The sequence below is a fragment of the Pseudopipra pipra genome, chromosome 9, assembly GCF_036250125.1.
Source record: "Pseudopipra pipra isolate bDixPip1 chromosome 9, bDixPip1.hap1, whole genome shotgun sequence".
NCBI lineage: Eukaryota > Metazoa > Chordata > Aves > Passeriformes > Pipridae > Pseudopipra > Pseudopipra pipra.
Window position 1 is genome coordinate 23,180,757 of NC_087557.1, and position 21,094 is coordinate 23,201,850.

The following is a 21,094-nucleotide window of genomic DNA, read 5'->3' on the forward strand; positions in this document are numbered from 1 at the left end:
ATTCTAACAAACTAAATGACAGATTATTTCAGTAAATCATGAGATTCATGACACAAGTTATAAACTGATCATTAAATGGCATTACAGAGAAACTTCACCAAACACATAATCTTGCAAGACTTTTGCAGCAAATAATATTTAGTTTTCTGAAATACCTACTATTATACAATGCCAGAAACTGGAGTTTCTGAATTGGTGGTATTAGTTTCTTCCCTTTTCCAGCACATCTTTTGTTACTAGGATATTTTAGTCAATTAGCAGTCTTGTTCACTCTTTCCATCTGCCAAGATAAGAAGTTATATTCTGGGGAGAGAATTCTTAGAATACTTGAACTGTTTTTACTTTTTTTTTCCTCTTCAAGCAACCCTAACCTAAATTAAATCAGCATTAGAGATTTTCTGTTATAAAGCATTTACTCTGAATAGTGGGAACCTTAGCTAGCCATGGAGATACTGTTTTGAAGCCAAAAAGCTTTCAGGAAGTTGATGTGATCAAATTGATGGTTTTCTGAGAATCATGTCTTGACTTGCTCTACATGGAACACACTGTGAAACTTCCTGCTTTCCTTGCTTTGCAGATCTTGAAAGTTTAGGAAACGTACAAGATGCCTCCAAGCAAAAGGGACCGTCTCGAGTGGGAAGTTCCCAGGATCTTGCAACAGCTGAACCTCAGTCCAAAGAAGCTTCAGGTAGGACTTTTGGATTTTTGTAGCAAGTCATGGAAGTAAAACAGGTGGGAAGGCACTTTAAGGTCTGCCCTGTCCCACTGAGCTGCAGCAGGATTGAGTAAACCTGCCTAATGCTCCTGAGTATTGTTTGCTGCTGATCCCATCTGTACTTTTATTCTGGATCAGTAGTGGAAGTAAAGGTTAATGAACTTCCTTTAGAACAAAGGTGTTCATAATAAAACTTCCCAGTGATGGTGTTGTCACTGCAGAAAGTGAGGAAGGGGAGTAAAAAGGCAGCTTGTATGTTTTGAAATCTTCATGATCTAGCATTTCAATGTCTGTCTCATTCCAAGATTCCCTGCAGCAGCCAAAAACGGTGCTGGAGGCGCTGCAGCAGCGGCTGGACAAGTACAAATCAGCAGCAGCACAGGCCAGAGCGAGCGGGGATGAGCGGAAGGGCAGGATGCACGACAGGATTGCCAAGGTAAAGCCAGAGTTGTGGCTGTTTGTGTCCAGCAAAGACAGTTGAACTAGTTCTCTTGCTGAAGACTTTTTCAAGGCTGAAATAATTTGTGTATTGTCCTTCTGTCTGAAAAGAGGTCCAGTAGGGAAGCTGGAAAGCATTTGGAGAAAGACAGAGAGACAATGCGCGTATTGTAGCAAAACACTGAGTCTTCTGCAGTGTTTGTGCTGGTTAAATACAAATGATTGCTAATTTATAGTCAACTCCACTGTATGTCTTCCTGATTGCAGCAATACCAGGATGCCATAAGAGCCCATAAGGCAGGGAGAAAAGTGAATTTTTCTGAGCTACCTGTTCCTCCTGGTAAGTGTGAACATAAAATGCCCTAATACCTAAACTTTTGCATACCTTCTGGGCTCAGAAGGGGTTTGCAGATATTGCCTCCTCATCCTGTGGGACATCTTCTTTTTCTCAGTGAGTAGGGTGGCCTTGCTGTTTGATGGTATGTGAAACTGCTTACTGATGTACTCCCAAACACTGACACTGGTGAATATTCCTGCCTATTGACTTTGATAGCAGGTAAAAGTAGTCTCCAGAGACGAAACAAATCATGCCCATGGTCACACTAAGGCAGGAACTGAGCCTTCTTCTGGAGACACTGTCCAGTTTATCTTCTTTAGAACACAAGAGTGCTGTGTCTGTAAAAGTTTGGGCAAGCTCAGCTGTGGATGCTCTACCTCTGATTTGCATGATACCATTTCTCCCCTAGGAAGCATCTTTGCTTTTATGTTGTGCCCGATGTGTTCTTCTACAAGATACACTTGGCCCTGCAAAGCCACACCTGGATTTTTTTAAGTTAGAACAGACACGGACCTTGTGGCATTTTTGTCACTGTCAGATGTTGCAGTGGCAGCACTGCAGTGGTGGGAGAGTGGGCAGTGCCAGCTCTGTCGGGTCATGGACTGCTTTGAAGGTTCCCTGCTTAGAGCTGGCCATGAAAGGGCATTTAGCATGTCTTATTCTGGAACATAATCCCTTTTTTGTAAACACCAGTTTCTGTAAGAGTGAGGTACTCCCTACTCCATATTTACACCTCTGGGAACATGGAGAACTCCTCCATTTCCTTACATATGAGCTGCATGTTTTCAGCCATCATTTAGAGGCCATAGGATTTACACTGAGACAACCCTCAGGCAGCCACTGAACCAGAAGTCAATTGTCCTGGGCTGGCAGTGCCTTTCATTGCATCTGGGTGGTGACAAGTACCAGCCCTGTCATCCTTGGAGACAGAAATGCTGCTGAGTAATGGATTGAATGTCACAGGGGGCAGCAGCACAGGGTTCTGTGTTCTGCCTGCCTGAGTACCTCAGACTTGTGCTGTCCCCAGAGCAACCATCTCCAGGTTTAGAAGCAGTTTAGTCATTATTTCTTAACAGTTCTCATGAGACTGGCAGCAAGAATATCTGCTACACATTAAATGAGAGAAATCTTAAGACATTTTATTGTAGGGACTTTGAATGTCTCTTGTTTGAAGCTGACACTAAACTGGTTATGTGGGAGTTTATCTTCTTCCCATCCTTAAAAGAATAATAAAACAATGAAAATAATTATTCTTCATACACTTTGCATTTAACTACTTTGATTCTGTTTTACTTTGCCACCTCTGCATTGCAGTAGCTTTTCAGCAGAAGCTGAGTGTTACCCATCTGTCAGCACTGGATTGTTTGTTACTTCGGGGGTAACACTAATTTTCTGCTGGACTCTCTACCTGCTAAGGTGAGACAGCAGTGAGAGGGGGGAAAAAATGAGACTAAATTCTTTGCTGGTTCTGGGGACATCTTTACTACTGAAGTCTTGAGGTTGTGAGGTTCCTTGGCTGGCTGCCAGTTGCTAAGCTTGGAAAACTGCTCTGTTATTGCATCATTTTACTCTATCCCTTTAAGCCTGAGTTTCTGTGAGAGATCTGATCTTAAGCCCACCACTCAGACTTTGTCTAGCAAGGCTTTGTGGCCTTGACCTCTGTCTGGTTACACTGAATTCCAAAATATATTAGATAATAGGTATTTGGATAGAAATAGTTTTACAGAAAACAAGAAATATGAAAGACATAGTGTAGGTCATATGCAACTCTCTACTTCTGTATTCCTTTCCTATCCAGGGTTTCCCCCTCTTCCTGGTGTTGCAGCAACAGATGATGGCAGCACAATAGCCGCTGTTCTGGAAAGTGCCAGCAAACTGGCAAACATGGAGGAGAATGATGAAGAGGAGGAGGTCAGTATTTCCTAGTAGGATATGTAAAAGTTGAAATGCTGTCTCTTGTGGCAGCAGACACGAGGCTGTTTGATTTCCAGGGAAGGGTACTGAGATGAAATACATTTCCCAAAAGTCTGAAGAGTACAGGATCTCAGTAGTAATTGCAGTTTGCATTGTATTGTAGGGGACACAAGAGAGGTGAGATGTTGTTACAGTCAGTACCCTCAGAGTCTGAGTCCAGGCTTTGACTCTTCCGTAGCTGTCTTGTATGTGGGTTTTATTTTCAAAGCAAACACTTCAGATCCCCTCCACCCCTTTACATTGTTCTAAAGTACTTAAATCTGTGCTTTTATCTTGCATCCCAGTAGCTTCTCATGTTTGTTCTTCCCCAGGATGTTCAACACTTACTGCTTTTTGTCAGGCTGCACCAACCTTTAGACTTCAGTTTGATTTCTTTCTCTCTCTAGATTTGGTTGACAATTGTTTGTGCTTTCACCTCGAGTAGCTTTTAATGGAGAGAATTCCTGGATGATTTTTTTCTGCATGGAGCTGCTTTTTTAAAAATCACCACCAATGTTGTTCAACATTATTTTTATTCTGTCTGTGGTGGAGTTTTGATGCTTGCTTAGCTCAGCTACCTCCAGAAGCTAAAATTTGCTTCTGGAGTGCTATGCTCCCCTCAAAGGGATACCAGAAGGCTGATGCAGTGATAGCCACGGTTGTTGATGCTTGGGGTGCTGTCCTCAGCTCTGGAATAGATTTTATGTGTTTAATGTGAAATTCTCCTTGTTTTGTCAGAGTGAACCTCTGCCCCAGGCCCCGGTGGCCAAGAAGCCTGCCCAGCTGCCTGGGAAACCCACTCAGGTTGTGAAGCCCATTCCAGTGTCTGCTGCAGCTGAGGAGAGCTCCCCTGAGCACCTGAAACGAGCTGCATCACCCTCTACCCTGGACAAGGCAGAGTCCTTGGATCATCTCCCTCCAGCTGGTAAGGTGAAGGGATCACCATTCCCAGTGATCCACATGCAGGTTGTTTGCTGTAGTTTAGTTTAATACCTTGGTAAAGACTTTTTCATTATAGTTTAGGTATGAGCCTGTGAGTATGTGGCATAGATTTCCTCTGACAGGAGCCCCAGTATGTACATCTGCTGGAGGGCAGATCCAGACCAACCATGCAGCTTTATTTCACAGAGATAGCATGTGTAATTATATGGGTGATTGAGTTTTTAATTAATTTTGATGTAACAAGTGTATCGATTCATAATGTTTAACTTGCTCACAGTAGAACTCTGCATATACTCTCATTAAAGGGCTGCCAGTGTGAATTATTCATTGATCCAGTGGAGCTCCCTACATCACACACTGCTTTCTGCCTGCTGCTTCATCCAGGGATCTCACACTGGCAGTGCTTCCTCAATCACTGGGCTGCCTGTTGCTGAGGTCACTGAGCAGTTGTCTGCACAAGATTAATTGTACAGATAGTAAGGGACAGCCACCACCTCACGGTGGGATTTGGGCACACGCAGGCACTGCTCAGGCTCTCGCTGATGCCTTGACTGTAATCCCATCCTCCTGTTCTTCCCTGGCTGATTCCCTCAGGATGAAGCAGAGCTGCCTAGTTGGCTGATGCAGGTTCTTCTGCAGAGTGCAAAGGCTTTTTTATACAGTGCCCCTGTGATTATCTCGTAAATCTTCTCTCTAGAAAACTCCATTACTTGTTTTATAAAGACCACTAAAGTAGTGGTTGTCCATTTTGGCTTTGAAAATCTATGAATCCTCAGGAGTTTCCTGGGTTTTGCAATTTTAGCTGACATATTAATCTCCTTAGTGAATTGCCCTGGACTTATGCAGTGAAGGAATTGATAATACCTGGTCTCTGGTGTTACAGTAATTGATCCTGGGTATTTCAAGTATTCTAAAATAAGACCAGTACGTGCAACAAGAAGCTGGACAGAGCCATACCAACCTGATTTTTCCAACAAAATATCAGTACTTTACTGTTGAAAAGTGTATTTCACTAGGCAAAGTGCATTCATGTTATCTTTATCCCCTCAGAATTACGAAGCTGATAAATCCACTGTAAAAATCCTGTATTTTTCTTCCTGAAAAGTGCAGAGTGTGGGCAGGTGTGGGAGTGGAATGGAGCAGTTGCACCTCAGGCCTATGCCAGGAAAGTCCAGGAACTGGGATTGGTTGTATTAGTGGTTTAGCTAGGTCCATGCTCCACAGATTTTCTTTGAAAATACCTGTGCTCTGACTGAGCCTCACAGAACACACGGGGGGTTGTCTCAGGGCTGTTTGGGCAAGCTCCCTTTTCTGATTAGTTTGGGTTTAGCTGGTTGGGCAGACTGCTCCCAGCAGCAGGACAGCTTCTGGCTCTTCTTCCAGGATGGGGGTAGGTTGGTCATCATCTGCCAGCAGTGACCATGGTGTGAGAGGCACTGGGGTGTTTATTTGCTGAGACAGGCATCTCTTGCAGGGGTTGTTCAGCTTGTGTAACCATGGGTAGAGTGCAGTGGTGAATACATCATGAGTATCTTTGGGAACAGCTGTAATCAGCTCCTGCTGCTCCATTTCCCATGAGGAAGAGGCAGGATGCACCAACTTGGTATAATAAAAAGCAGCCTCACTTGTGTAGTTGTCCTTAGTGTTTTGGGAAGGAAATAGGAGACTTAAGAATTAATGAGAAACTAAGAGAGCAAGGAATTACAAATAAGCAGAGGTAGTATGTCTGAATGTGCCTGCACATTGGCTCATCTGAGGTTTTTTTCTGACATGTCAGGGGAGAGGGAAGGAATGAGTCCAGAGGATACTCATAATGTTTGCTGTTTGTTAGAAGTTACCATGGCAAGCTGAGAGTTTGAATTCAGCTGCTGCTTTGGACCAATCAGCTGTGTTGGGGTCTGTCTCCTGCCTGCACATTAGGGGCTGTAATTACACTTGTGACACTTGTGAAGTCATATGAGGTTTTTGGTGAAGGATGCTATGAGAGAAGGAAGTTTGTTACTTTTTCTAATGCTTGAAATTGAAAGTGTCCAAGAAACAATAGAGTGCAATAAGGAAATGCCCTTATTGCAATGTCCTTTGCAATAAGGACATTTCCTCATTGCTTTCTATAAGGATATCTGTACTTTGATATTTGATATTGTACTTTGATATCTGTACTTTCACTGTACTTTTCCTGGCTACAGACTGAACATGAGAAACCTGTTTCAGGGGCATTGCCAGTGTCAGATGAATGAAGGTTTCTGTACAACTGTTTTTCAGTCAGGGAACAGCTGGAATTCTTGGAGAACAGGAAAAAACAATACCTGAAGGCAGCCATCAAAGCAAAGAGGGAAAATAACCTGGAACAGGCAAAGACATATCTCAGAACAGCGAAGGGCCTCGACCTAAAGATTGAACAAGCCAAACGTGGCAAACCTGTGGACATTTCCAAGGTTAGTAGCACTAGTAATGTTCTGCTTTTTTTCATATTCTTGGACATGTAAGTGCTTACTTTGCCCTATAAGAGCTCTGCAATGTGGTGTTCTTGTGTTGCAGCTGCCATCACCCCCCACAGATGATGAGGGCGATTTTATCTTTGTGCACCATGAAGATGTCAGACTGTCTCAAAAAGCAGATGAAGTATATGCACAGCTTGTAAAATTGCTGAAGGACCAACATGAGGTGACCATTTTATCTTTTTTAATAAATGTTTTGGGGTTTCTTTTGTACATTTCTCTGAGGTTTATTAATATAATAATATCATCGTTGTTTCTGTGGAGTCTTTTGTTTTTCTTTTAAAATACTTATGGTTTTGTGTGTCCTAAAAAGGAGAATTTTCAGACTTGGATTCTCTTATTATTTGATGCCTCAGGGTGTACTTGAAGGCTTGGGACTATCAAATTATCAATGTTAAATATGAATGCTCAAGTTTGAAAATAGTTTTTTGAATGATTAAGACTAGTCCTTGGGCGAGCCTCATATCTACAAATCAAGTGATTAAAAAGTAATAGGGAGAACAGCTCAAAGAAATACTGTGCTCAGCTTTGGGATTGAAGGATGGGGTGGTGGATGTTTTTGAGTGATTTGGGAGAACTCTTGGCTTTTCTTAAATTAGATTGTCATGAACCTCAAAACCCTCTTCCAATCATGAATGTGTGTGTGAGGCTCATCTGTGTTTGTTTGGTTCTGGTTGTGTTTCAGAGGTGTTTGCAGTATTCCAAGCAATTCATGCATCTGGGAAACGTAGCAGAAACAACTCGGTAAGACCCAGTGCCTGCTTTTAGTCATGCCACAGTGTCACTTCAGGCTTGAGTCCTGACCCCGAAGGATGCTGGGGATTGGGTTGGAAAGCTTCTCCTTGTGTGAAAGGGTCAGTAACTATGACTCCTGCACTTCTAGGATGCTCTCAGAGCTCTGGTCTGGGATTGTTTTGGGGCCTGTATTTGGCAGAATGCTGTTTCATGTCCCAGTGTGGGTGTAGCTTTTTTATTGTTGTTGTTTTTTCTTTTCTATAGGTTTGAGAAACTGGCACAAGGCTGTAAAAAGGATATGGAAATCCTCCAGCTTGCACGAGCACAAGGAATGGATCCTCCAAGCCATCACTTTGAGGAAAGAACCTTTAAAATGATAAGGTGTGGAAAACCAAAGAGATTTCTCAGGCAGGCTGGAATGACTTTTCTGGTCTTTCACTCTTGTTTAGGGAATTGTGGGCTTCAGCAAACTCAGATGGCACCCAGGGTTAGGAAAGGATACTCTCATCAACTTAAATACAAAGAAGTTTTCTCTAACTTCTCTTGTGGGTTGTTTTCAAAACACCTCCAGCTTCATCTCTTACATTCTGTTCCTTCTACCACTCCTCCATCCTCTGTATTTCTCTCTCAATCCTATTGCCTTTTGGGCTTTGTTCCTGGCATGCCTGAAAGATATTTTTAGCTCTATTTGTGTTCTTTCCTTGCTCTGTTGTATTTTGTGAAGGTGATTTCTGTAGGAGTGCACTGTTGAGAAAGGTCTGCCAAATACCTATGGCATCCTAGTTGGTAGTGGATCAGGTGATGGCTATGGGGTAATTATGCTTTTTTTGTTTATTCACAGGATATTTTCTGAGCTCAACAGCACAGAAATGCACCTTCATATTGTCAGGGGGATAAACCTACCAGCTCCTCCAGGTGTGTACTCGAAAGGGCAGGGGGGCTCTTTCCTCTGAGTAGGTGAGGAAAGTAGTGGGGAATGAGATTTCTCTATCTTGAAGACACTTTAGGAGTCAAGACCTTTGCAGCCAACGCTCATTAAAACAAAATAACCGGGTTTTGGGCTCAAGCCCCTCAAAAAAACTTTAAACAGTATTTTAAAAAGCAGACAGAGAATCTGGGTTCCATCTGCACAGAGGGGAGAACTTTAAATTGTTCCAGGTTCACTCATAACAGGGTCATAGTTTGTTTCCTGGTTATTTCCTGTTTTGTTATGAGTGCCTACCTTAAGATTGCACCACCTTGATGTGTTCTGACCTTTCAATAGACAGGATCCTGCCAATGTTACTGCCTTTAGTCCGTGTTCCTGGGAGCTTGTAAGCCCTCTGTGCTAGACTGTCTGAGGACTACCAGCAGGATAAAGAAAAGCAGGTGTTTTCCTTTGGATGCCAACTTTCTATGGATTTGGGTTTGATGGGTGGATTTTTCAGCTGCCAAGAGACAGGACATGAGTCTTGCTGAAAGTCAGTTATATGCTCTTGAAAATCCTGCTCAGCATTCCAGATGCAATGGCAACCCCTGTATTGGCTGTTTGGGTTGGCTTTGTCTCCCTCAGGTGTGTCCCCCAGAGATCTGGATGCCTTTGTGAAGTTTGAATTCCAGTACCCAAGTGCGGTGAGTGTGTCCTGGCTCTGCTGTTCCTCACCCCTTCCACTGCAGGAGCCTTTGGGGGCTCCAGGGAAAGGGAAGACACTCCTAGGCATCCTGCCTGGAATTACCTTTAAAGCAGATTTGTTTTTCTGAGGAACAGAACTACCGAATCTGTTTCTGCAGGTGATGTTACAGGGGAGAGGGGCCACCTCAGGTGTGATCTGCCTCTGAGTCCCTTCTAAAGGCACTGCTTTGGGGCATGTCTTCTAATTAGAGAAATTAATTGAAAGGGTTAGTCGTTGTCATCAAATAAAAGCATGTGGCTCCTGGTGATTTAATTATCAAATATAAATGTGAGTATCTGGAGAAAGGTCTTGGACCATACAAGTTTCTTGGCTTTACTAATTAATACTTGTGTGTGTGTGCATGTATGTATGTGTATGTATATAAAAATATCTATACACATATATATCACTTCTTTCCTTGGAATTCCCCAGTGTCTTCCCTTCACCTTTAAAAGCAGTCTCTGGTCTGAAAAATACTCAAACCTTAGAGCTGGGAGGGCACCTGAGGAGGGGCTGACTAGTCTTACTGTCAGTAGAAGTGCTGGGGCTTTGCTGCTTTCTGTGTAGTGCAAAACCAAACCTTGCTCTTACAGGACTAATGCTGAGCCCTGGGAGAGTGCAAAGCCTGGGCTTTTACCTCCTAATAAATTTTGCAGTAGTTCCACTATAATACATTCAATTACCTGTGGGGAATTGGTGATGGTCAGAGCAGGTTTGTGTTTCAGTTTGAGTTACTCAAGGCCTTAACAAAGGAGTCACCTCATCAGGGTGGCTGGAAACGGAATTGGTCTGTGTGAATAATTTTCTGTGAAATTAAGAATCAGCATAGTTGCTTTTAATCTGTTTTCCTTTACTTAAAGAAAAGCAGATCTCAGCTGCTTAGCCAAAAGTCAAATACACCACCTTTCTCCTTCGTAGCTGAAATCAGTTTTGCACAGTAGCTGCAATAATTAGGTCACATTGTCCTTGTTCATTCCCCAGAGATTTAGTTTGTACTCTGCTTTAGGTTAAAAGTTAATTCATTTTGGTGGCAGATTGATTGTCAGGCAAAATAATAGTAGGGCAATTCCCTGAATGATTTGTGATGAATTCCTTGTGTAGCTTATTATTCCAGCTAATGCAGGAAGAACAGAATTATGGCATCGTGGAACGTGCACAGTTTGTCATGGGGTGTAACAACCACACTCAGGGACTTCATGGGGATTGCACTGAATTGACTGTGACCATTTAACTTATCTGGGGCTCTTATATTTAGTGTAACATTTTGGCTTATTCTTTATATAGTGCTATGCTTGTTACCACAAAGAAATCCAAGTATCTTAGTCTTTAATGTACCATGTCTCTTCTTATCATTCAGATAACCCCCTAAAACCTCATGTTTCTTGTATAGGCATAAAGTAGAGCTGATAATAAAAATGGTCACTACTCTGTATTTTAAAACAATAACTGATGGATTTATGTAATGTGTGTCTCTTTTTTTAATAGGAACAACCTCAAAAGAGTAAAACACCTGTAATTAACAATAACAATTCTCCAGGTGAGTACTTTTTTTTTTTTGGAACAGTGAGAAAAACATTGCACCTTAAGAACTCCTGGACAGTACAGGCTGGTCTCATCCTGTGACTCAGCCCAGAGGGCCTCCCACCACCTGTGTTCTTCTTTCTTATAAAGGGTTTGTTGCAGGGTGAAGTCCAGCTGCACTGGCAATTTTTTCACCCTCATCCCAACATTGGTGGTGGTTGTTGTGTCCTGGATTAGTGAAATCATGGAGTTACCAGTCGTGCTCCAGCTGTTGCTGTCAACTCTGCTGGCAGATGGGCCAGATAAATAATTTTTATTTATTAAATAAGTTAAATGATTAATTTTAATATCTCCATGGATCAGATATTTTTCAGTCAGACTTGGTGTCCTGTGAGATTGCCAGTTCTGTCATGATTTTGGCTGATTGGCTGATATGTTTCTAAACCTGACAAAGCATCATTGCAGAAAGAGATGATTTTTTTTTTATGAGACAGCGTGTCTTGAAACCAACAAAACCACTTCCTTTGTACCTTTTGAAAATCCCCCTTTGGCCTTGCCATAGAGTACAGGTGTTAGACTCATCATGCCTTTTAGAATTAATCCTCTTGCACTCTTGAGTTGATTTTATTGCTCTATTATTTTTTTCCAATTCTTGCAGTGAGCAGCCATTTAGTATCAGAAAAACTTTGAACTCACCATCCAAATTACTAGTTACAATTTTATCTCAAAAGAGATACATATATAGATATATATCTTTTGAGTTTACATATATTTTCTGTTAAGATTAGAAGTCCTGAAGATCTGACACTGAAAGCTGTGTTCCAGATCTTCCAGGAACTTGCTCTGCACTGGCTGAGCAGCCCCTTGGTAGTGTTTGGGGTTTCCAGGCTGGCAGGCACAGGTGGTTGTTCCTGGGGAGCAGAGTAGATAAGTCTTGCAACATTAGTTGTACAATCTTGTGAACCTTTCTGATCAAAAGGTGGCACAATTCTTGCCACACTCATTAATGAATTTGGTGCTGAAACAGTATTAATTATGTAATCAAAACACCCCTTCCCAGTCATTCCAACCTTACTGTTCTTTTTCCTTATTATTTGGTACCTCTTTTTTTTATCCACAGACACTCTATTTACTTGCTGAAAAACCTAAATTTCCCAGTTTTGGCTCTCCAGTAACTTGCTGTAACATGGGGGTGCCAGGTGAGCTGCAGCACAGGGACACACCTTGGGAATGACTGGAAGAGCCTCCTGAGGAGGAGTTCATGTGGTGTGAAATGTCTCTCACAGATGGGCCAAACTGAGTCAGAGTCTGAGGAGTGCATATAACAGAGTACTGCACATTCCCAGCTTTCTCTCATTTCTCTTTCCCTGAACTGCAGAATACAACCAGCTGTTCAAGTTGAACATCAACAGGAATCACCGCGGCTTCCGCCGAGTGATTCGGTCCAAAGGGATTAAATTCGAAGTATTTCATAAAGGGTAAGTCCTTGGTTTGCTTCCCCCTCACTGCTGCTCTAGGAATAGCTGGAAAGAGTGTTGGAGCTGAACTTTGTGCAACACAGTCTCTAAGCTGGCAATAAAGAGTTGGCTGGTTCTCATGTCTGAGAACTTTCAAAACATGCCTGAGCTCTGTAGCTTCCCCTGTGGGGGTGAAAAAAAGGCACAAGTTCAGTGAAGCTGATTCATAACTGACAGAGGAGTTGAGGATTAGTGTGTTAAGAGAGGAATTGATGAGATGGAGAAGGCAACGATTTACTTCCAATTGTTTTGATTCTTACCCAGTTTGGTTTTAGTCATGAGGATTAGAAAATGTAAATGTTCCATGGGATAACTGACAGAACATTGACATACAAGTGGCAGCAAAACATGAACAGCAGTAAAGCAGATGACAGATGATGGCAGAACTAGTGTTCTGTTTTTGTAGTTATACTGTTTCATTCATTGGATCTTGCAGTGTTTCCCCAGCACTGTTCTCAGGCTGTTAGACTGTCTTGAGACTGCCCTCATCTTAGGGAGCAGGACAATGAGGTGGATGTTAACAGTGGATAGTTCAGGGAAATCATCCTCTGTCCAGGCTCATAACTGAGTTACTCAGAATCAGAGTGACCTGTATTCCCTAATCCCTGAGTTGGTTGTGATCCATGACTGGGCTGGGATGTTGGATAACCTGTTTTTGTCTCAGTGGCTTTTTGTGCTGTTCTTTGTTTCTGGGCCATGCAGAAATCATCTGTAGGTTCTCCAAGATGATTTTTCAGTTGTTGATGTTTTAATTTGTGAGCTGAAGTCCTATTGTTTTACTCCAGATCATCCCTTTGCATCTCTGTTGAAGAGAGAAAAGCTGATTTTCTTACTCTTTTTTTCTGTCAGTCCTGACTGCTCCACTCTCTGTTCAGGATCTCCTTTGCTGTGAAGTGTTTACATTTGTTTAAAATGCTTTTTAATCACCTTTCCCCAACCATCTCCTTGGGAGGACGAAGTGATCCAAGCTCTTTCCTAAGGACTTTCTGCTCCCTGCCTTTCTCTAAGACTACAAATGAAGAATACTTTCAGAAAGGCCTTTGTAGATGTTGTAGCTCTGGGGTCTCTGATAGCTCTTTGACCATCTCCCAAGAATTATTTGTGCTCAGTGAGCAAAGGAGACTTGTTTCAGGTCATATATATTAAACTTCAGTTTAACAACACTTTCAAGTAAAAACCCAGCAATGTATTTTTCCAAAAGAAGAGTCTCTCCTTGAGCCTCTCCTAAAAGCTTCTGAAGATAAAAGGAGATTTCCCCAGAGCTGTTTCTGAAGCCATAGCCTAGAGCAAGTTCTCATTCTTCACTTTAAACCCCCTGGAACTGATCAGGGATGAACCAGTCTTCATTGTTTCTTGAATTTTAAAAAGAAAAAATGCTTTAAAAAATTCAGCAAGAATTGCTGATCCTCTTAGTTTTGAGCAAAGTGCCCCACACACTGCAATACAGTTATGTAATCCCTCGTTTTTTAAGGTGCTTGTGAAGTAAAGGAAGTATTCAGCATGTGAGCTAATGAAGTCTGAACTTCCCTAAATGATTTTGTGAGTCAACTCTCATCGATGGAGAGTCTCACTCTTCTTTTGCCACCAGTGATGTGATATGAGGCTCCATATAAAAATTTATGGAGATTCTATTGCAAATGTAAATTCTTCCTTGATAATATCTTAATATCTCTTGATGATAAAGGAAGAAGGGTGGGTGTTTTGGGAGGGTTTTTGTACGTTGGTTTGCTTGCCTGTTTTTTTCTTAAACAGGGTGGATAAAAAAGGAACATTCTGAATTCTGGGCAGATTTCCTATCTAAAACACAGCAGGCATGGTCAGTTGTCTTTCCTGCCTCCAGACTCTGTAGTGATAGTTTTTGACTGTTAAACTACCAGTATGAAGGTGGATCAAACCAAGAGCTGAAATGTTCCTACTTGTTGAAAATGTTTTGATTTATCAAGATGAAACAGAATGATTCATGTGACTTTTCCCTAAAAGTAGTGTGCCAAAAGCAGCAGGTGCCTGTGAAATGTTTGTTTTGCTGAGAGATTCCCTTCCTTGGGAAGTCCTTCAGCCTGTCCCATTAAACAGCCCTGTCCTGTAGCAGAGCATTGCCCTGTCCTGGCTGCTGGGCTTGTTTTCCTTGTCTCTCTGTGCAGGGACAGAAGCTGCTGCCACTCCAAGTGCTGGTTTAGTTGGTTGTTTTTCTTCAGTGCTGTCCTCATCTTTAACTTGGTTGCACAAGAATAATTAACAAATGAGTGCTTCTTTATCTCGTGCCTTGTAGTCTGGTGTGTTAAGGGTTTGCCTCTTGCCCCCAGGTTTGTAGCATGTCCTGCCCAGCCCTCCTGGATGTGGTGATGGAGCAAATAGTGATGATTTAGGCTTATTTTCTTTTTAATGTCCTGACAATCCTTACCCTTTGCTTAAGGAAGGTTTCTTTGGAACAGGTCCTTTTTCAGGAGTGACAAGCATGTGGGGACAGCACACTTGAAACTGGACAAGCTGGAATCAGAATGTGAAGTTAGAGAGATCATTGAGGTATGTTTTGGGGGTGAGGTGTGTTCTTCTACTTAACATTAAACACAAAGGGGAAATGAATATTTGGATAACTGTGTGTGTACAGTGGGCAGTTTTGTATCAGATGAGTTTAGTACCTTGCCTGGGATGTGGGGAGACCTGCTCTGCTGAATTATAATCTGAGGAATCTCGTGGCTGTGACCCCTCCCAGCACTGCAGCTGATCCCTGCAGGTGATCTCTGTCACCTTTGGATCATGGGCAGATAAATTCAAGGATGCCTGAGGCTCTGCACTCTGACATTGTAATTCATATGTGCACTAACTGCTCTTCTTTTTGTGGTTCTTCCAGATTTTTGATGGCAGGAAGCCCACTGGTGGGAAACTGGAGGTAAAAGTGAGACTCAGGGAGCCCCTCAGTGGTCAAGATCTTCAAACAGTTACAGAAAACTGGCTGGTCCTGGAGCATTAGTTCTGTGTGAGGTACGAACGCTGCTCCAGAGGGGGTCTGGGCAGGACCTGACAGGGCTACAGATAAACTCTGCTTGAATAATGTCTCATGTTGACATTGACCTAATTACACAGCTCTGGCTTCAATACCATTCCTCTTTGTATTTGTGGTGGGGAGTTGACATAATTTCATAAATGAGGTTACAGAACCTCTGATTAGTTTGTGTCTCAAAGATGCTTCACAATCACTTGAAATACAGGGACAGCTTCTGGTGTCACCTTTACTTAGAATAATACTTAGAAAATAAGATTGATAAGTGATCCATCTTCCTTTGCTTGATCTCCCAGAGCCTCTGTGTTCCCTCTTCCTTAGCACATTTTGGTTTGTGGTTATAAATGGCAGTTAAGTGAATATTCATCAGCTTCAGGGTGACATCACCTGTTTGCCACAGCCTTGCTGTTGAATTGGACAGGTTGAGAGGTCTTGTTTCAGTGCATGAGTCTGAATTTGGGCACCAAAGGGACTCTTTTAGTGGTTTCCTCTCAGCCAAGGAGGTCAGGAAGGTCCTGTGAGGCTCAGTCAGGCTGAGGGACGTGTTACCTGAAGTAACAACTTGGCCTTGTGCCGAAGCACTTTCCATCACTGGAGCTTAATAATTTTGCTCCATTGATTTTTCTAGTTGACCATCCAGAACCTTCATGTCAGCATTTTACATGTAATGTCACCTTGAGTTGTGACCATCTGTTATATACTGCAGCAACTAATTTTGATGGGTTTTGTGTGGTTTTTTCCCGCAGATCCATTGGAATGTCAGAAGCCGTGGGCTGAAGGAACGTAGAAGATGCTGCTAAGCTGCAAGCACCAAAGATGTTAAAGAATGCACTACTGAACCTAATGTCTATTTTGGTAACAGCCATAGTGCTTATTAATACCCTCAAGGCAAATGGGAGGCTCTGGGAAGTGCTGCTGCAGGGCTTGGGACCAGTCTACACAAAATAGACAGTTGCCTTAATGTGGGACTACTAATGTAGCACCAGGACGAATGTTACATTAACTATGCAGAGTGCTGTGGGAGAAGTTTAGCCCCTTAAGAATTCCCTGAGGCAGTGCAAGAGCTTTTTGGTCAAGTCACAGGTAAGACCTTCACCAGAATTCCTTTTTCCAAGTGTCCGAGCAGCTGCTGTGGTTCAGTGAACAGTCTGCTACTGCTTTTTCTGTTCTCTCCTGTCCAGGCCTGTTTGGGTTGGGGTCTTTTTTTGTTTCCTAAAACAGGAGAGATGTCAGGCAGCAATTGAGTGGTGTAAGTCCTTCCTCTGGGCACACCCTTGGCACCTGAGGTTCCAAAGGCTGCAGGGCTCCTTGGCAGCAGGTGTTTACAGACCCACATTTTTGTTCTGGCTACCAGATGTCTGCTGTGCTTGCTGCACTGCTTGTTCAGCACAGAAGGGTACTGTGCCTTCATCCTTTGTTTTGTTGAGGTTTTAATTTAAAAAAAAGAGAAAAAAAAAAGTACACTAAACTCTGCTGCTTCCCAAATGTTCCTTGTCTTTTTACAAGAATAGGCTTTTAAAATTCTTCCAGGTGATAGGGAAAATAGTCATTCTTTGTCATGTAGAAAACTGGATCATGACTTATTTTCAGGAATGCTTTTGATCAGCACACAAAAAGTGGTACTAAATCTGTTTGTGTTTTTACATCTCTCTGAGTGAACAGAAACCAGGGATCTCCCAGGGCAGGATGTGCCTGTGCTGGGAGCCGAGTGCTCCTGCCCAGAGGGTTTGGAAGGGCAGGGTGGGAGACAGGACAGAGTCCAGACAGGTCAGGCAGTGCTGCCTCTGTCCTTCTGAGCAGATGAAGACAATACAGTGTTTAGTTTTTAATTTCAATAAATTTAATATACAAAACTACATGTTGAAAATAAAAATATAATATGCAGTTTTTTGCAGTGTTAACTAACTGAATTTTAAAAGTACAATTTTTTTCTAAACAAGTACTCATTTCTTAACAACATGGTAATTAAGGTCATTTCAAAGGCTATGGTTGAAGCAAACATGTCAGTCACCAGTTGATAGTGTTTTGCACAAACATAATCCGAACCTAAAAGACTTCTGGGGCAAAGGAAGAGAAGATAAACATTTTTCACCTCTTTTACTGCATTATTGAGCATAACAATGCAACTAAAGTGACTGGAAAGCCGCTGCTGTGGCAAAGCTGGAGTGCAGGCTCTAGGAGGAAGTATTTCCGAGTTTCTGGAATGCTCGGAATGGTGCCTACACCGTGTAGTGCTGTGTGACCCAAAGTGCAGGACCAGCGTGCAGAGGGGGATCCAAGTGCCCTCAGCCCAGCTGGGCTGCACAGACACTTCAGCAGGAGCAGTGGGGGGGGTCACAGTTTAGGCTTTGCCCAGCAGGAACCATTAAACGAGCTGCATTAAGCCACCTTCTCCCAAATGCCAGAGGTAAGGCTTCACTTGGATGAACACCCTTTCAAGTGTGGGAGTGGGCTACCTCTTGCTGGCCAGCTTTTGTTTGTGGAGTTGGCCCCAGTTCCCTTGCCTGCCTTCTCCAAGGGCGGGGTGGTACCAGCTCTAATTTGGAACATTGGATTTGTCAGACTTTGCTTTTTCTTTTAAAAAGCAGTAGCCATTTATTCCCAAATGCACTCTGTGCAGGCACTGGGCTGTGTGCACATCACTATGTGCAGTTACCTTTTCTCTTGCCCAGCCAGTGGTGTTTATTTGTTTAAAAACTAGAGCCTCAGTCTCCCAGGGGCCTTGCACTCCCCTTTCCCTCGGAAAGGACACTGGTGTTACTCACAGCACAACCAAACCAGGCCCTGCTGCCTCCCCCAGAAGGGACAACAAGGAGGAACCAGGCAATGTCTGACACACCATAAATGTTCACCATAAATTAGCACCTCTCTTCCCAAATAAATTATCTCTGTAGACAGGAGGAGAAATCTTCACCCCTCTTCCTGGGAGGGACTCACAAGAGCTACTTTGCATGACTATGGCTAAACAAACCAAACCCCTTCTCCTGCTTACAGCTCTTCCCACTGGTTAGCAGCTTTCCATGGAGACAGTAAGAACATGGAACCACATTTCCTCTGGCTGATGCTCAATTTCAGCTTCTTAATGCCCTGGCAGACATGAGCAGCTGCTTTCCTTCCCAAAGCCCTCCCAGGTGAGACTAAGAGCACTGGGCCAAGTGCAGGTGTTCAGAGCTGCCCACAAAGCCTTTTTCAGCAGAACATGCAGGAACAGCCACTCTACACTGTTACACAGGTAAGCTCTGACAGGGGCTGCAGGATGAGGTGCAAGCTGGATACGTGACACGGGCGTTACACTACTGGGAACAGCAGGGAGGGGACACAGCTGCCCTGGGTGGTGCTTGGCTTTAGAAAGCAGGACCTACTGGGGGAGAGGAACGAGATATAACTGCACTTTAGGGCTAATGTTACCTCTGCTTCATACAGATTTGTAAACAAGGTACAGAAGAGCAGAGTTGTTCTAGGACATTACAGAAACCTGCCGAGGTGAGGGACTTTATGGTAACTAGAGGAACAAAGTAAACCAGCCTATTCCACACACACAACTGCAGGTCACAGAACCTTGGGAGACATGCCTGCCTGTCCTTCTGCTCCTCTGGACACAGACAAAGGGAGTTATGGCTGGGGAATCTTTCCATAGTTCTCAAGGGCTTCTCCAAACGTATTTCAACCAATAATCTGGTCAAAATAATGTAAACGTTACTGTTCAGTGTCTACAATACCCACAAAGGTTGTGATGAGGTCAGAATGGAGGGCTTGGCTGTTGGTTCTTACATGGCCATCTACAAACACTACAAGGTTGGAGTTTCACTTTTTATTTATGCCCCAGTGATCTTTGCACCCTTTTGAGCATTGAGAGTACAGGACTGTAAGTCTTTAAACATGAACATTTTTCTAAACAGTAACAGAAGTGGATTAGCTGCAAGGATAGCATAGCCATGTTGTAGTATAGAAGCTGCCCTGATCCTCTGGTTGTTGACAATGCATAGAAGATTTAGAATTATGGAACAACTGTCCCTCCCCCCTCCCCCCCTTCCCCAATAGTGTTAACAAAAGCTTAATTTTCCAGTTTTAAAGTGCAAATGATTCAGATACAACTGCTGCTGGAACAGGTCTGAACAGAAAATGAAGTCCTCTTATGAGATGTTTTCCAGAATATAAAAGATGAGCTCCATTATGACTGGCCCCTCACTCAACTGACAGGCCCCTCCATGAATCACTGGCACTAAGGCACTGTCCAGGTCATTCATGTATTGAGAGGGCAGTGGCTGTCCATTGCTCCCAGCTTGGTAACCAACCTAAAAAATACAAAGTAAGAGCAGGTTTTAAGAGGGGCATGAGGCTGTGAGTCAGCAGGCAGGGAGAGAGGAGCAGCTGTGGTCTCTGCCTGAGGAGTTGGTGCTTGAACTTAGTGCAGGCACTAAAGCAGCTTTTCCACTTGTTTTTGCACTTCTGTTTCCTATGGCTGCCTGGGCAAAAGAAGCCTCTTTTTTCTACTGCTTTGCCAGAGCAGCTCACTGAGAGCAGCAGGACCCGCACTCAGCATTATCAGCTTAAGCTGTGCAGTGTTTAGGAGCTGGGTGACACTATGTCCAGCTGCTCCCAGCCCAGCCCAGCTGTCCTTTGGGACTCAGCTCTGCTCAGAGCTGTGGCTGTGGAGCCCTCCAGGGGACCTTCTGTCCATTCCTCAGCCTCAAATGCAGAGTGGGATCTATGGTTTGTGCTCACCCAGGAGCACGTTTAATACACTCCTATCTTGAATTGCTGGTGAAAAGGCCACTTCAGAGCCTTCTCTGAGCACAGAGCAGGTGCTGCTCATGCCATATGGGGGTCAAGCCTGTGCTAATTCAGGCTGGGCACTGGCTTTCCAGCTCTAACAGATGTCCCAAAACACCAAACAACAGCCAGCACCACCTGATTAGCATCTGCTATGGGTACTTCAACATTCTGGTTAACGTCCCTCTTTGGGGAACAACCCCCCAGTTAAACCAAAACTATTCAAGACTTACTTGATCCGAGTCCAGTGTGACACGCAGACCCAGCTTAGTCATTCCATCTTCTTTCAGCAGTTTCAGATGAGGACACAGAGCCAGACAGAAAGCCTTTGCCACGTTTTCAGTCAGTCTGCTGTGATCAGCTGGGTCACTCAGACCGTTGTGTTGCTCATCGTTTTCAAGAAAAAACACCTGAAGGGAAGAGTTAACACAAGACATAACACTTGGCTTTTCTAGAAAATTGGGTTACTGACTTGCCATTTAAACTTTTACAAATGAAGACTTAAAGAAGAGCTGTTCAGAGAAGGCCAGCAAAAGCCCCTGAAGACAAGGCACCTTAGGGGAGAAAAAATAAAAAAACTTCAGAAGAAAGATTTAAATAGTCCTGTCCTCTGAGATCTGGTCAAAAACCTCACTATGGAAATTCAGTATGTATTGCACCAAGTTTTAATGAAAAACTGCTTTTAAACAGATGGTAATTTCAGAAACATTACATTTTTAGCACAAGCCTGAAGATCTGAGCTACTGTTGCCACTGAACTTGTCTCTTTTGAGCCCCTGTGCCCTGGGGAAAAAAAGGACACATATGTGGCAAGCTGCAGAGTGACACACTTGAAGAAATCTTCTGACATCAGCATTTGTGTGCTGACAGAGTCACAGGTAACATCAGCTGTGCAAGCATTTTGAAGTGATTGATGCCACAGCACTTTCATTTTAACATGAACCATTTCAGAGAAGGTGGCTCGAAATAACATTTTTAAAAAACAATTTTTAAAAAACAATTTATATTAAGAT

General features: G+C 43.2%; 2 protein-coding genes across 2 annotated transcripts in view; one reads left to right on the top strand and one right to left on the bottom strand.

Annotated features, from left to right (window-relative positions):
* The window catches only part of CC2D1B (coiled-coil and C2 domain containing 1B), a 28,775-nt gene extending 11,582 nt beyond the window's left edge, over positions 1 to 17,193 (top strand). The window contains exons 10-25 of the mRNA XM_064665227.1: positions 578 to 688; positions 1,021 to 1,151; positions 1,421 to 1,493; positions 3,289 to 3,401; positions 4,182 to 4,368; positions 6,648 to 6,820; positions 6,924 to 7,049; positions 7,569 to 7,627; positions 7,883 to 7,999; positions 8,460 to 8,533; positions 9,171 to 9,229; positions 10,756 to 10,807; positions 12,170 to 12,269; positions 14,741 to 14,831; positions 15,160 to 15,290; positions 16,056 to 17,193. Coding sequence (XP_064521297.1) covers positions 578 to 688; positions 1,021 to 1,151; positions 1,421 to 1,493; positions 3,289 to 3,401; positions 4,182 to 4,368; positions 6,648 to 6,820; positions 6,924 to 7,049; positions 7,569 to 7,627; positions 7,883 to 7,999; positions 8,460 to 8,533; positions 9,171 to 9,229; positions 10,756 to 10,807; positions 12,170 to 12,269; positions 14,741 to 14,831; positions 15,160 to 15,279 — 1,586 coding nt within the window. The 3' untranslated portion in view covers positions 15,280 to 15,290; positions 16,056 to 17,193. The remainder of the gene's footprint in view (positions 1 to 577; positions 689 to 1,020; positions 1,152 to 1,420; positions 1,494 to 3,288; positions 3,402 to 4,181; positions 4,369 to 6,647; positions 6,821 to 6,923; positions 7,050 to 7,568; positions 7,628 to 7,882; positions 8,000 to 8,459; positions 8,534 to 9,170; positions 9,230 to 10,755; positions 10,808 to 12,169; positions 12,270 to 14,740; positions 14,832 to 15,159; positions 15,291 to 16,055) is intronic.
* Positions 17,127 to 21,094, bottom strand: part of ZFYVE9 (zinc finger FYVE-type containing 9) — a 56,839-nt gene continuing 52,871 nt past the window's right edge. The window contains exons 18-19 of the mRNA XM_064665223.1: positions 20,316 to 20,492; positions 17,127 to 19,604 (exon numbers count right to left, since the gene is read on the bottom strand). Coding sequence (XP_064521293.1) covers positions 19,443 to 19,604; positions 20,316 to 20,492 — 339 coding nt within the window. The 3' untranslated portion in view covers positions 17,127 to 19,442. The remainder of the gene's footprint in view (positions 19,605 to 20,315; positions 20,493 to 21,094) is intronic.